The 15919-nt window shown below is 52.2% G+C and overlaps 1 protein-coding gene across 1 annotated transcript; it reads right to left on the bottom strand.

The window, feature by feature from the left end:
* Positions 1–874: 874 nt before the first annotated feature.
* LOC309797979 (kelch-like protein 25) lies at positions 875–2708 on the bottom strand (the record flags this gene model as incomplete). Its single annotated transcript, XM_082646340.1, has 2 exons — positions 875–1788; positions 2585–2708. 2 exons carry the CDS (start codon positions 2706–2708, stop codon positions 875–877), a joined length of 1038 nt encoding a protein of 345 aa, XP_082502466.1.
* Positions 2709–15919: the final 13211 nt, after the last annotated feature.

The following is a 15919-nucleotide window of genomic DNA, read 5'->3' as shown; positions in this document are numbered from 1 at the left end:
TGGTTCCCACGGCCTCCCTCCTCCGCCGCTCTGCTCCCATCGTGCTTGGGTCTGAGCCAGGGACAGGCTCCATGTGGGAGGCAGAGGCCAGAGGAGGGAGGAGGTGCCACCCTTTGTTCCAGAAGAAGTGCAGAGGCACAAAGAGCGCAGGGCTCCACAAGGACCGGCCATCCGTCCAGTGGGGCGTGGGGTGTCTGCCTGTTCCTGAGGGAGAAGGTGCCCCAGATAAAAGGGGCCGCTCCTGTCTGAGGACCTCCCACCGGAAGGAAAACCAGGTTGTAGCAGCCACGTGCCCAGGAAGGGAGTCCTACTAACCAATGCAGCAGGACAGAAACCTGAGTCAACAAATGCCGGGAAGAGGTTGGTGTAAGGGCCAACTGGCCCGAGGCAGGGGAACACAATCAGATTCACAGGTTGCATCAGACCGAAACTCTCCGGACCACCCAGTTCCAGGAACTGACCTGGAGACATTCCGGACCACCCAGTTCCAGGAACTGACCTGGGGACTTTCCACCCGGCCCAGCCTTCCCGCCGTTCGAGGGGCAGGACCAACGGCACCAGATATTGCCACGAGACCCGAAGAGACCACCAAATAAGGAATAATACCCTGCGCCCTCCCAGATTCACCACACCCCTTTCCCTTCTTCCCCTATAAAATCTTGCCCAACCCTCGCCCAGGTGCGACTTCTCTGGCCCCTTTCTCTCAGACCAGTGAACCTTGCCCGGCAGCGCCCCCTAATAAAGCTCACTTGAAGGTTTCCTCTGTTTCGCAGTGCCGTCTGTTAAGATCCGACCTTACAGTGATCACTCATACAGCTGTAAATAGTCCCACTGAAGTTTGGGCTGCGCTTCCCTCCAGGCGCCTTGGTGAGACTTACTCCCTGGGAAACGGTATCTGGACCCTGCGCGGCCGGGCACAGGGGCTGGTGACCACGCCGTCGTTCTGTAGGATAAGGGCCTTGCAGCGCAGCGCCTCGTCCACGATGAGCCGCGTGTGCTCGTCGGCCACGAGCAGGTCCTCGCCAGACACGGCCTCCTTCAGGCAGTCGGACGGCAGCAGGGCCAGCTGCACGCCGCGCAGCAGCTCGGGCAGGTGGGCCTTGCGTCGCTCCAGGTTGTGCCTGACCCACTGCAGGATGGCCTCGAAGACCACGCGCTCGTCCTCCGCCTCCAGCTCGTCACTCGAGATGAGGTCCAGCAGGGTGTCCTTGGACAGGCTGTTGAAGTCCTCGCTCTGCCGCACGGCCTCAAAGTGCACCAGGCACATGCGCCACGAGAACTCGTAGAGCCGGCGGCACTGGTGGGCGTCCGACAGCAGCATCATGCCCAGGCAGTTGGACGGGAACAGGTTCTTCTCCAGGAACTCGGCGGCCGCGTCGTGCACGTCGCGGAACTGCAGCATGTCGCCCGCCTCGAGCAGCGACTCTGCATTCTCCTCATTGATGACGATGTGGGACGAGTAGGCGAAGTCCAGCAGCAGCTCCAGCACCTCGGGGTGCAGGTTGTCCTGGAAGTTGACCGTGTCGTCGCGGCTCTCCCACAGGCCGTGGCTGAACATGGCCTCGAAGTAGCAGCCAGAGGCGGCCAGCACGGCGCGGTGGCAGGGGAAGGCGCAGTCGCCAGCCCAGAGCGTGACGTCCGTGAACATGCGGTGCTTGCGCAGCGTGTTGAGGTGCGCCAGCACGCAGTCGGGGTGCGAGGCCTTGTGGAACAGCGTGATGTTCATGGAGCCCGTGCTGCTCCGCGACTTGTGGGTCTCATGGACGCTGACCGACATGCTGAGCCAACCTGCCGGGGCGGGGGACAACGCCACAGGTGAGCGGGGCCAGGGCCTGGCGCCCCCGCAGCACCCCGCTCAGCCCCCAAGCATGGCCGGCCCGCCCCCTCCACCCCTGCTCTCTGCTCGGCTCTTCCAAACCCAGCCCAAGCCCCACCCCTCAATCTGCCAGCCAAGGACGAGTCAGATGGTAGAGGCTGGGGTTCAGACCAACCGCTTTTGCACCAGCTCTGGATACGAGCCTCCTTGGGTGACCTCGAGCTGCAGCTGCCTCCCGTGGTTGCTAGAACGTGCAATAGTGTCCCCAGCCTGGTTAAGAAGACAGCAGGGCAGCGCTAAGGAGCGTGTGCTCTGGACGCATTCCACCGTCCGGGGCTGCTACCGTGTGGCCCCATTCTGCAGCCGGGGAAGCCAAGGCTCAGAGACGCAAAGTGGCTGCCTCACGCGCCACAGCCAGAATTCCGTCGTGGGCTGTCTGGTTCCAGCCCAATCTCTACCCCCCATTGGCCCAAGGAGACAGGGATTCCTGCAGGGAGACTTTTGAAAGCCATTCCCAAAGAGCCACAGACCCCATGCAGAGCCTTACGCCCCCCTCTGCTCCCAGCGCGCCCTGTCCTGAGCTGGGCTCCAAGCAGCCCTGGCCACGCCCCTCACACCCCTCGCCCTTGGAAAGTTCCCCAAGAACTGCTGTCACAGCCCAAGCGCTCAGCATAGACACATTCTGCAAATCCAGGGCTCTCCAGAGGCCTCCGGACCCAGCTGCGATAAGCAAGGTGTGGAGATGACGCCAGCTAGCCTGTGGCTTACCCTCTGGACACCTGCTCGATTCCGAGGTCCCAAGGGGAAGCCAAGACAAAGTCCTGGGTGACAGCGGGACGCCAAAGCAAGCCAGATTTGCCTCAACCAAAGCAGCAGGAAAACCTGTAGCCATCGGAGCCTCCCTGGTCCCGACAGGCGACCCCAGGCTCCCGGGCCACAGTGAACGCTCCACCTGCCCCCTCGTCTGGCGTCCTCTGCCGGGCCCGGGACCTGGGGCTCAGAGTGTGGGTCCCCAGAGCAGACAGACACAGGCTCGTCGCCCGCTGGAACGTGGGGATTCCAGAGCACTTGGATTAAAGTCTGGCCGATGGCATGACCCAAGACCCCACTGTGGTACTATGGGAATGAGGCTCAGCCAGACGGCAGGCAAAGATCCTAGGCCTCAAGAGGAAGTGGCCAAAAAGCAAACTGCATTCAGCGTCCTGACCCCAAAAGCCTGGGCTTCCTCCTTCCCACTGGTAAGGAGGCCAGAAAAACCCCTTCTTTTTCATTTATATTTTCAGAAGTGTAAACTCCCCCCACTCCCCGCTCCAAGTCAATTTTGTACTTAAGTAATAATCTGCTAAAGAAAGGCTGCGATCTCATGCTTCACTGGATTGTAAATTATTGTCCAAGTGCACTGCTCTCTCCCTTGCTCACTCCTCTCCTGGCAAAGAGAGAGGGAAGCCACCGAGTGACGTGATCAGAGCTGCCCGGGCAAGGCCCCTGCTCCCGGGCTGGGGCAGGGAAGACACAGGGGCTGGGCCTGGCCTTGCTGCTCTGGCCCCCAAGCTCCAGGCAGACTGCGGGCCGATGACCCGTCAGGGTCCCTGCAGTGCAAACCTGCCACCGCGGAGCACTGAGCTCCAGGTTAGAGGTTCGCCTGATGGGTGTGTGTGTCCGTGTGCAGCCCACAGGGGCGGGAGAGTGCTGGACCCGACGTCCAGGCTGTACACGGTGGTCCCCACTCTACCACCTGCCCTAGGGCACCTCTCCCCTCCTCTGCAACTTAGTTTTCTCTATTGTAAGACAAAGTCCCTGCTCTACTCAGGCCTCTGAGAGTCCTGCACTTGGTTGGCACTTATTTACACAGCTTGACCCCCGAGCCTGGCCCTGTGGCCAGGCACTACAGAGATGAGAGACTGCACTGACCTGGCCGCAGAGGCTTCCTGGGAAGCCCCCCTGCCCCCCCAGGTCTGAATTGCCTAACCTGAATTCCAGCCTTGCAGCACGGCTCCCCAAATCTCACGTGACTGCTAAATCCTCATTCCGGCTTCTGCCTCCTTGATCACCGGGCACTTTCCCAAATGCGGCCATCCACCTGGTGACTGTCCATCTGGCTCCCGTGTGTTTGGGCTGTTGGAGGGATGTGGCCTTTGATCTGTGTGCCACTTGGGGGACTGGCTCCGGGGACTCCAATCCAGGGCCCTGATGCTGAGGCTTGACCTCGGTTCCTGCTGTTCCACAGGCCCCGCCTGCTCTGGGCCCCTGAGCACCTCACTGCCCTCGCCCTGTGCCCCACCCCAGCCAGAAAACCAGGCCACTTCTGAGCTCCACGTGAATGTAGCCTTGAATGCTGGGGCTTGGACACCCATGCGTGGTGCCCAGCTCCTCCTGGACTCACTTTACAGACAGCCCCGGGTTGGAAGGCCAGCTCTCTGCCGTGCAAACAGGACGTCACTAGTAGCTGCTCCTGGGGGGCGGTGGGCTCAGAGGCTGCCCACAGGGCCTGGCCCTGGGGCTAGCCAGAGAATGGACGGCCCTGCTTTCCTCCCACAGTCACATGTGGACACACACTCTCAGCCCGTCAGGCGAAGGCCCTCTTGGGTTTTCTGGCCCCGTGTGGCACGCTTCCCTCCCTCCTGGGCCCAGGTCCATGCTGAGGCAGCTGGCACTGAGGCTGTGGGAATGGGCTGGGCCCCCCTCCACTCTGGGGGGCTGTTAACAGGGCCGCCCTGGGAGGGATCCAGGTGGAGACTCCCTTTGGAGGGCGTTAAGGGCAGGACGAAGCAGGACTCAAAGGCTGAGAAGGTGCCAAAAAGCAGGGCAAACCCCAACAGAGCAGCCACGTTTGCCCTGAGAATGAGGTCAAGTGGTGACCTCTCCAAGGGCAACGCTGAGTGGGCAGCCCGGGGCCCCTGGGCTGACTCTGTCTCGCTCAGCACCAGGATGCCTGCCCGCTGACGCCAACTCCCACCCCAGCCGAGAGCCCGCACCGCACGGACACACCCAAGCGGGTTCCCACCCCCAGACGGCTGCCGGCCCAGGATCCTCTGAGCAGAGCCGAGAGCAGCAGCACCTGCCAGGAGGGCCGCCTCCCCTGTCTGTCCCGCCTCCTCCCAGGAGGCGCCCGGACCTGAGCCAGTCTTCCAGGGCCAGCCCCGAAGCACCAGGATTCTGGGGGGGGGTGGGGGGGGTGGAGAGTCTCACTGGCCCCAGGTTACAGACACGGAGGCTGAGGCCCAGACGCAGGGAGGGGGCTGCAGAGACTGCGAATCGAGTCTCCACCCAGGCCCACGGGTGCCCAGGGCTGCCCTTCAGCTCCAGGCCAGCGGGGTGGGAGGACAGGCCTGAAAGCCGGGGGCCCTGGATGCTGTGTGCCCCACCTCAGGCGACTCACCTCCACCAGAAAATATCTGGAAGCCGAAGCGTTACCTCAGCCCTAACATGTCCAGCATTTCCCCCAAACCTGCTCCTCCCCCGATCTGGGAAATGCCACCAACACGCTCCTTGGTGCTCACATCCCATCATCCCAACAACCAGGCCACCACATGTCCTGTGGCCGCGCCTCCTACACGAGCCCTGGGCCTGACCCTCCCCCCAACCCGTCTCTCCCCTGGACTAACAGAAACGCCCCTCGCCAGCCTCTGCTTCTGCTCGTGCCCTCCAGGGTCTGAATTCATCCAGAGACCAGAGTTACCTTTTAAACAGCATCACCTGGATCACACCACACCCAGCTCAAAACTCTCCAGGGCCGTCCCCGCACCCTCAGTAAAATCCCAGGTCCCTACTGTGGCCTCCAGGTCTCCACTGGCTACCCCTGTGTCCTCACATCCTGCCACATCCCAAAGAGCTGCCCCTCAGGCTGCGCCGCACTTGTCACTGGCCTCAGGACCTTCGCACGTGCTGTTCTTCTGCCTGGAACGCGCCCCTGCCCACCCCATTTTTCCTGAGTGGCTCACTCTCGCGCCTCCTGAGAGCGGCCACCTTGTTGAGGTCACCCCTTCCCACACCTCCCCTACTTCTGCCTTCGCAGCACCCGTCACAACTTAGCATCGTGCGCTTATCTGCCTCCTGCATCTCTGGCCCCTGAAGGCGGGGACCGTGTGTGGTGCTGATGGGACCCGGCACAAAGTGACTCCTTGACTGGACTAAATGACGAAGCTGAGACGCATATGGTGCATAAAGCTCACCTCACTAACATCCACTGCGGTGCTCGCCCAGCTGCCCTCCAGGCCCAGAGAAGATGCAGACTGAGACGGCTGTGGATGCTGCCGAGGTAGGTGTGAGGATGGGCGGGCATGGTGGACACGCAAGCCAGCACGGCCCCCCTCCTGCTTGCCCCAACATCCAGCTGTTCTCAGGAACCACCCTCCTCCACTCCAGGCTGTTTAGACACGGGATCCAAGGCGGGGCAATGGGCTGGCCAAAGTGGTGCATCCCTGGGCTCCAGCATCCTCCCAGCCACTGTGACGGGCCCACGCCCAAGATGGGCCCAGGAGACTCTGACGGGCCCCACACCCAGGATGCGCCCAGGAGACTCTAGTCTACGATGTTTACTCAGCTGCAGGGGGTGAGGCCGGCTCTGTTCCTGGGGCTGCTGATAGATTGAACCGAGGCTGGGAGCCCAAGTGCTGCCCGAGGTGGGAGCTGCACAGAGGAGGTGAGTGGGGCCCTCAAGCCTGCTGACCTGAGCCAGTCCACCCTCTTCCTTTCTGTCACTTGCCACCAGCAGTCCCAACTAGTAAAAGGATCACTGGGACGTCGGTTCCTGAGTCAGGGGTCAGGACTGCTGGCCTTAGTAAGAGGTCTTAGCTATGCAAGTCCTGCCACCCTTTTCACCTCCAGGGGAGGCCACCCTAGACACCAAGAATGGGTTTCATGAGGTGATTTCCAGTGTTCAGTACCAGTTACACACCCAGCCCTATGCAGGGGCTGGGGGATCCAAAGAGAGTATAAGACAAAAGGTTCCCAGTGGCAGGAAGGGTGAGCACCAGAAGTGTGTGTGCAGAGTCAGGTCTGCCCAGACTCTTGGAAGCCTGCCTCCATGGCCCCCTGCCTTTGGGGGCCCCCAAAAATCAGACACTCTCAAGCTGTACGTATCTCAGGACTATTTGGATGACCTAAGCATCATCCCGGGTTTTGATGGATTTAAGGCACATAAATTAACTGCATGACACTGCCATGCTCCTGGCGAGCACTTTATCATCCTGCTAAGAGGTACTGATCCACCTCCGACAACAGCTCCGCTTCCCCGACTGCAGTCCTTACCTACAGGAAAGAGGTTAAAACGCACCAGATAGAAGGGATGGGATCAAGATGGCGGAGGAACAGGATGGGGAGCTCACCTGCTCCCACAAAAACATTAAAAATACAACTACAAGTGGAACGATGCACACAGAACACCTACTGAACACCGGCAGAAGGCCTCAGACTTTTGAAAGGGCAAGAAAACCTCCATGTAACTGGCTAGGGCAAAAGGAAAAAGGAAAAGAAAGAAATCGGGATGGGGCTTGCGCCCCAGGGAGGGAGCTGTGAAGGAGGAAAGATTTCCGCACCTTGGGAAGTCTCCTCACTGGCAGGGAGATGAGCCTGGACGGAGGGGGAGCTTCAGAGCCTCGGAGGAGAGTGCAGCAACTGGTCTGCGGAAGGCAAAACGGAGAGTAACCTGCAGAGGAGATCGGCACCGCCACCCTGCGTTCCCCAGCCTGAGACTCTCATCTTTCAGTGCCGGTGGGGGCTGGGTGAAGCTAAAGCTCAGGCTTCAGAGGTCAGATCCAGGGAGAGGACCGGGGATGGCTGCATGGAGACTGCCTAGAGAGGCTGGAGTGTGGCCACTGAGGGGGTACTTGGAAGAAGCCTGGGCCTGCCAGAGAGGCAAGGTGCCATTATGGGGAGGGGGCATGAGGAGAGGAGTTGGACCACCAAAAGAGCTTCTTTCCCTGTGAGCACTCCCAGGCAACAGGACACCGCCTACCAGAGTTCCAGGCGTGGGCGTGAGTCGCTGCTATGAGACACGCAAGCGGGTGCCAAGCGCTGCCCCCAGTCTCCCAGGAATACACGGACAGCAGCTACTACTATGAGACCTGCGAAAAGGCACCAAGCACTGTCCCTGCCATCCCGGGAGTGCACAAGGGCCACTGCACCTGCACACCCCATATCAAGGGGATAACAGCCAGCACATGCTGAAGAAAGAGACAGCAAGCATCCAAACTGAAGAAAGCCCCTCTCTTCTGGAAAACATGGTGGAGTAGAAGGACTTGAGCCTACCTCCTCCTCTCATGAAAACACCAAAATCACAACTAACTGCTGAAGAGCCTTCAACAAAGAAAAACAGGGACCTACCGAAAAAAAAGATATTTTAGATTCAAAGACAAAGAAGGAGCCACAACAAGATGGTAGGACGGAGGCTTTCACGGCATAATCAAATCGCATACCCACCAGGTGGGCGACCCACAAATTGGAAAATCATTATATCATAGAGGCTCTCCCACAGGAGTGAGAGTCCTGAGCCCCATGTCAGGTTCCCCAGCCTGAGGGTCTGATATCAGGAGGAGGAACCCCCAGAGCATTTGGCTTTGAAGGCCAGTGGGGCTTGAGTGCAGGAACTCCACAGGACTGGGGCAAACAGGGACTCCACTCTTAGAGGGCGCACACAAGATTTCATGTACACTGGGACCCAGCCCAAAGCAGTAACTCCATAGAAGCCAAGGCTGGACCTACTTATGAGTCTTGGAGGGTGTCCTGGGGAGGCAGAGGTAGGCTGTGGCTGACTGAGGAGGGAGCAAGGACACTGGTGGCAGAGGCCCCAGAGAATATTGATCAGCATTACCTCTCCTGGAGGTCACTATTTTGGCATCAAGACCTGGCCCTACCAAACAGCCTGCAGGCTCCAGTGCTGGAATGCCTCAGGCCAAACGAACAGCAGGATAGGAACAGCCCCACCCATCAGCAGACAGGCTGCCTAAAGGTGTACGGAGCTCACAGCCACCTCTAACCACACCACTTGACATGGCCCTGCTGACTACAGGGACAAGGCCCAGCTGAACCCACCACTGGGCAGGCACCAGTCCCTCCCACCAGGAAGCCTGCACAAACACCAGGACCAACTTCACCCACCAAGGGGCAGACACCAGAAGTAAGAGGAGCTATGATCCTGCAGCCAGCAGAAAGGAAACCACAAACACAGAAAGTTAGACAAAATGAGATGGTAGATAAATATGTTCCAGACGAAGGAAAAGGACAAAAACCCACAAGAACAACTAAATGAAGTGGAGATAGGCAACCTACCTGAAAGAGAAGTTAAGAGTAATGATAGTAAGGATGATCCAAGATCTTGGAAAAAGAATGGAGGCAAGGATTGAGACGATACAAGAGATGATTAACAGAAAGCTAGAAGATTTAAAGAACAAACAAACAGAGATGAACAATACAATAACTGGAATGAAAAATACACTAGAGGAATCAATAGCAGAATAACTGAGGCAGAAGAATGAATAACTGACTGAAAGACAGAGTGGTGGAAATCACAGCTGTGGAGCAGAATAAAGAAAAAAAAATGAAAAGAAATAAGGTCAGTCTCAGAGACCTCTGGAACACTATTAAACACACAAACAGTTGCATTACAGGAGCCCCAGAAGGAAAAGAGAGGAAGGACGTGAGAAAATACTTGAAGAGATAATAGCTGAGAACTTCCCTAACATGAGAAAGGAAACACTCAAATCCAGGAAGCACAGAGTCCCATACAAAATAAACCCAGTGAGGAACATGGTGAGACACATATTAATCAAATCGACAAAAATGAAAGACAAAGAAAGAATATTAAAAGCCACAAGGGAAAAGAAGTAACACACAAGGGAATCCCCAGAAGGTTTTCAGCTGATTCTTCCGTAGAAATTCTGCAAGCCTGAAGGGAGTGGCACTATATATTTAAACTGATGAAAGGGAAGAATCTACAACCAAGAATACTCTATCCAGCAAGGCTCTCATTCATATTTGATGGAGAAATCAAAAGCTCTACAGATAACCAAAAGCTAAGAGAGTTCAGCACCACCAAACCAGCTTTAAAATGAATCCTAAAGAAACTTCTCTAAGTGGAAAAGAAATGGCCACAACTACAATAGAATCAAGAAAATCATGAATGGGAAAGCTCACCAGTAAAGGCAAACGTAAAGTAAACATCTACACACAAATATAATATCAAAGCCAGCAATCGTGAGAAGCATACAGATGCAGGATACTGGAAATGCATTGGAAATTAAGAGACCAGCAATTTCAAACAAACTGGCATACATATAGACTGCTATAACAAAACCTCATGGGAAACACAAACCAAAAATCTACAATAGAAACACACACAAAAAAGAAAAAGCAATCCAAATACAACACTAAAGATAGACATCAAATCATAAGAGAACAAAAGAGGAAGGGAAGAAAAAAGACCTTCAAAAACAAACCCAAAACAATGAACAAAATGGCAATAAGAACATACATATTGATAACTACCTTAACTGTAAATGGATTAAATGCTCCAACCAAAAGACACAGACTGGCTGAATGGACACAAAAACAATACCCATATTTATGCTGTCTACAAGAGACACACTTCAGATCTAGGAACACATACAAACAAAGTGAGGGGATGGAAAAAGGTATTCCATGCAAGTGGAAATCAAAAGAAAGCTGGAGTAGCAATACTCATATCAGACAAAATAGACTTTAAAATAAAGACTGTTACAAGAGACAAGGAAGGTCACTACATAATGATCAAGGGATCAATCCAAGAAGAAGATATAACCATTGTAAATATATATGCATACAACATAGGAGCACCTCAATATATAAGGCAAATACTAACAGCCAGAAAAGGAGAAATTGACAGTAACACAATAATAGTGGGAGACTTTAACACCCCACTTTCATCATTGGACAGATCGTCCAGACAGAAAATCAATAAGGAAACACAGGCCTTAAATGACACATTAGACCACATGGACTTAACTGATACTTATAGAACATTGCATCCAAAAGCAACAGAATACAATTTCTTCTCAAGTGCACACGGTGCATTCTCCAGGAGAGATCACATCTTGGGTCACAAATCAAGCCTTGGTAAATTTAAGAAAATCGAAATCATATCAAGCATCTTTTCTGACCACAACACTATGAGATTAGCAGTCAATTACAGGAAAAAAAAAAAACCTGTAAAAAACACAAACACGCGGAGGCTAAACAATATGTTACTAATCGACTAATCAAATCCAGGAAGCACAGAGTCCTTCCTGGATCACTGAAGAAATCAAAGAGGAAATCAAAAAATACCTAGAGACAAACGAAAATGAAAGCATGATGATCCAAAACGTATGGGATGCAGCCAACAGTTCTAAGAGGGAAGTTATAGCAATACAATGTTACCTCAGGAAACAAAAAAAAATCTCAAATAAACAACCTAAACTTACACCCAAAGCAACTAGAGAAAGATGAAACAAAACCCAAAGTTGGAAAAAAAGCAATGATAAAGATCAGAGCAAAAATACACTTGATCTTAGCCAAAAGCCCAAGAAGCAAAAGAGACCAGAAATAAATGAAATAGAGAAGAAAACAATAGAAAAGATCAATGAAACAAAAAGCTGGTTCCTTCAAAGATAAACAAAACCGATAAACCTTTAGCCAGACTCTTTGAGAAAAAAAGGGAGAGGGCTCAAATCAATAAAATCAGAAATGAAAAAGGAGAACTTACAATGGACACCACAGAAATACAAAATATAGGAGACTACAACAAACAACCACATGCTACTAAAATGGACAACCTAGAAGAAATGGACAAATTCTTAGAAAGGTACAATCTTCCAAGACTGAACCAGGAAGAAGCAGAAAATATGAACAGACAAGTAATGAAATTGAAACAGTGATTTTAAAACTACCAACAAACAAAAGTCCAGGACCAGATGGCTTCACAGGTGAATTCTAGCAAACATTTAGAGAAGAGCTACCACCCATCCTTCCCAAACTCTTCCAAAAAATTGCAGAGGAAGGAACACTCCCAAACTCATTCTACAAGGCCACCCATCACCCTGATATCAAAACCAGACAGAGATACTACAAAAAGAGAAAATACAGACCAGTATCACTGATGAATATAGATGCAAAAATCCTCAACAAAATACTAGCAAACAGAATCCAACAACACATTAAAAGGATCACAGGAGAGAGGGGGAAGATGGCGGAAGAGTAAGACGCGGAGATCACCTTCCTCCCCACAGATACATCAGAAATGCATCTACACGTGGAAGAGCTCCTACAGAACACCTACTGAATGCTGGCAGAAGACCTCAGACCTCCCAAAAGGCAAGAAACTCCCCCCACGTACCTGGGTAGGGCAAAAGAAAAAACAATAAACAGACACAAAAAATAGGGACGGGAGCTGGACCAGTGGGAGGGAGCTGTGAAGGAGGAAAGGTTTCCACACACTAGGAAGCCCCTTCGTGGGCGGAGACTGCGGCGGGCGGAGGGCGGGAGAAGCTTCGGAGGCACAGAGGAGAGCACAGCAACAGGGGTGCGGAGGGCAAAGTGGAGAGATTCCCGCACAGAGGATCGGTGCCAACCGGCACTCACCAGCCCAAGAGGCTTGTGTGCTCACCCGCCGGGGCGGGCGGGGGCTGGGAGCTGAGGCTTGGGCTTCAGTTGCAGGGAGAGGACTGGCTCTATGAACACAGCCTGAAGGGGTTAGTGCACCACGGCTAGCCGGGAGGGAGTTCGGGAAAAGGTCTGGAGCTGCCAAAGAGACAAGAGACTTTTTCTTGCCAATTGGTTTCCTGGTGCGCAAGGAGAGGGGATTAAGAGCGCTGCATAAAGGAGCTCCAGAGATGGGCGCAAGCCGCGGCTAACAGTGCAGACCCCAGAGATGGGCATGAGACGCTAAGGCTGCTGCTGCAGCCACCAATAAGCCTGTGTGCAAGCACAGGTCACTATCCACACCTCCCCTCCCAGGAGCCTGTGCAGCCGGCCACTGCCAGGGTCCCGTGATCCAGGGACAACCTCCCCGGGAGAACACACGGCGCGCCTCAGGCTGGTGCAACGTCATGCTGGCCTCTGCCGCCACAGGCTCGCCCCACACTCCATGCCCCTCCCTCCCCCCGGCCTGAGGGAGCAAGAGCCCCGGAATAAGCGGCTCCTTTAACGCCATCCTGCCTGAGCGAAGAACACACGCGCTCCGGAGACCTACACTAAGATGTGGGGCCAAATCCAAAGCTGAGCCCCAGGAGCGATGCGAACAAAGAAGAGAAAAAGAAATTTCTCCCAGCAACCTCAGGAGCATCGGATTAAATCTCCACAATTAACTTGATGTACCCTGCATCTGTGGAATACCTGAATAAACAATGAATCATCCCAAATTGAGGAGGTGGACTTTGAGAGCAAGATTTATTAGTTTTTTCCCCTTTTCCTCTTTTTGTGAGTGTGTATGTGTATATATAGCTTCTGTGTGAGATTTTGTCTGTATAGCTTTGGTTTCACCATTTGTCCTAGGGTTCTGTCCGTTGTTTTTTTTTTTTTTTTTTTTTTTTACTTAAAAAGAATTATTTTTCTTAATAATTATTTTTATTTTTATAACTTTATTCCATTTTATCTTACTTTATTTTATTTTATCCCTTTTCATTCATTCTTTCTTTCTATTTTTTCTCCCTTTTATTCTGAGCCGTGTGGATGAAAGGCTTTTGGTGCTGCAGCCAGGAGAGAGTGCTGTGCCTCTGAGGTGGGAGACCCAACTTCAGGACACTGGTCCACAAGAGACCTCCCAGCTCCACGTAATATCAAATGGCGAAAATCTCCCAGAGATCTCCATCTCAACATCAACACCCAGCTTCACTCAACGACCAGCAAGCTACAGTGCTGGACACCCTATGCCAAACAACTAGCAAGACAGGAACATAAGCCCACACATTAGCAGAGTGGCTGCCTTAAATCATAATAAGGCCACAGACACCCCAAAACACACCACCAGACGTGGACCTGCCCACCACAAAGACAAAATCCAGCCTCATGCACCAGAACACAGGCACTAGTCCCCTCCACCAGGAAGCATACACAACCCACTGAACCAACTTTAACCACAGGGGACAGACACCAAAAACAACAGGAACTATGAACCTGCAGCCTGCAAAAAGGAGACCCCAAACACAGGAAGATAAGCAAAATGAGAAGACAGAAAAACATACAGCAGATGAAGGAGCAAGATAAAATCTCACCAGACCTAACAAATGAAGAGGAAATAGGCAGTCTACCTGAAAAAGAATTCAGAATAATGACAGTGAAGATGATCCAAAATCTTACAAATAGAATAGAGAAAATGCAAGAAAGATTTAACAAGGACCTAGAAGAACTAAAGAGGAAACAAGCAACAATGAACAACACAATAAATGAAATTAAAAATACTCTAGGGCTTCCCTGGTGGCGCAGTGGTTGAGAGTCCGCCTGCCGATGCAGGGGACATGGGTTCGTGCCCCAGTCCGGGAGGATCCCGCATGCCGCGGAGCGGCTGGCCCCGTGAGCTGTGGCCGCTGGGCCTGCGTGTCCGGACCCTGTGCTCTGCAACGGGAGAGGCCACAGCAGTGAGAGGCCTGCGTACCGCAAAAAAAAAAAAAAAAAAAAAAAAAAAAAAAAAAAAAAACTCTAGAAGGGATCAATAGCAGAATAACTGAGGCAGAAGAACGGATAAGTGACCTGTAAGATAAAATAGTGGAAATAACCACTGCAGAGCAGAATAAAGAGAAAAGAATTAAAACAACTGAGGACAGTCTCAGAGATCTCTGGGACAACATTAAACGCACCAACATTCGAATTATAGGGGTCCCAGAAGAAGAAGAGAAAAAGAAAGGGACTGAGAAAATATTTGAAGAGATTATAGCTGAAAACTTCCCTAATATGGGAAAGGAAATAGTTAATCAAGTCCAGGAAACACAGAGAGTCCCATACAGGATAAATCCAAGGAGAAACAGGCCAAGACATATTAATCAAACTGTCAAAAATTAAATACAAAGAGCAAATATGAAAGCAGCAAGGGAAAAACAACAAATAACACACAAGAGAATCCCCATAAGGTTAACAGCTGATCTTTCAGCAGAAACTCTGCAAGCCAGAAGGGACTGGCAGGACATATTTAAAGTGATGAAGGAGCAAAACCTACAACCAAAATTACTTTACCCAGCAAGGATCACATTCAGATTTGATGGAGAAATTAAAACCTTTACAGGGCTTCCCTGGTGGCGCGGTGGTTGAGAGTCCGCCTGCCGATGCAGAGGACATGGGTTTGTGCCCCGGTCCGGGAAGATCCTACATGCCGCGGAGCGGCTGGGCCCGTGAGCCCTGGCCGCTGAGCCTGCGTGTCTGGAGCCTGTGCTCTGCAATGGGAAAGGCCACAGCAGTGAGAGGCCCGCGTATGGCTAAAAAAAAAACAAACAAAACCTTTACAGACAAACAAAAGCTGAGAGATATTCAGCACCACCAAACCAGCTTTACAACAAATGCTAAAGGAACTGTTCCAGGCAGGATACACAAGAGAAGGAAAAGACCTACAATAACAAACCCAAAACAATTAAGAAAATGTGGAACAGGAACATACATATCGATAATTACCTTAAAAGTAAATGGATTAAATGCTCCCACCAAAAGACACAGACTGGCTGAATGGATACAAAAACCAGACCCATATATATGCTGTCTATAAGAGACCCACTTCAGACCTAGGGACACATACAGACTGAAAGTGAGGGGATGGAAAAAGATATTCCACGCAAATGGAAACCAAAAGAAAGCTGGAGTAGCAATTCTCATACCAGACTAAACAGACTTTAAAATAAAGACTATTAGAAGAGACAAAGAAGGACACTACATAATAATCAAGGGATCGATCCAAGAAGAAAATAGAACCATTGTAAATATTTCTGCACCCAACATAGGAGCACCTCAATACATAAGGCAAATACTAACAGCCATAAAAGGGGAAATCGACAGTAACACAATCATAGTAGGGGACTTTAACACCCCACTTTCACCAATGGACAGATCACCCAAAATGAAAATAAATAAGGAAACACAAGCTTTAAATGATACATTAAACAAAATGGA

Source organism: Mesoplodon mirus (assembly GCF_964341445.2).
Source record: "Mesoplodon mirus genome assembly, contig: HAP1_SCAFFOLD_1328, whole genome shotgun sequence".
Taxonomy (NCBI): Eukaryota; Metazoa; Chordata; class Mammalia; order Artiodactyla; family Ziphiidae; genus Mesoplodon; species Mesoplodon mirus.
Note: the sequence above shows the minus strand (reverse complement) of the source record. Positions and strands in the feature narration are given on the sequence as shown.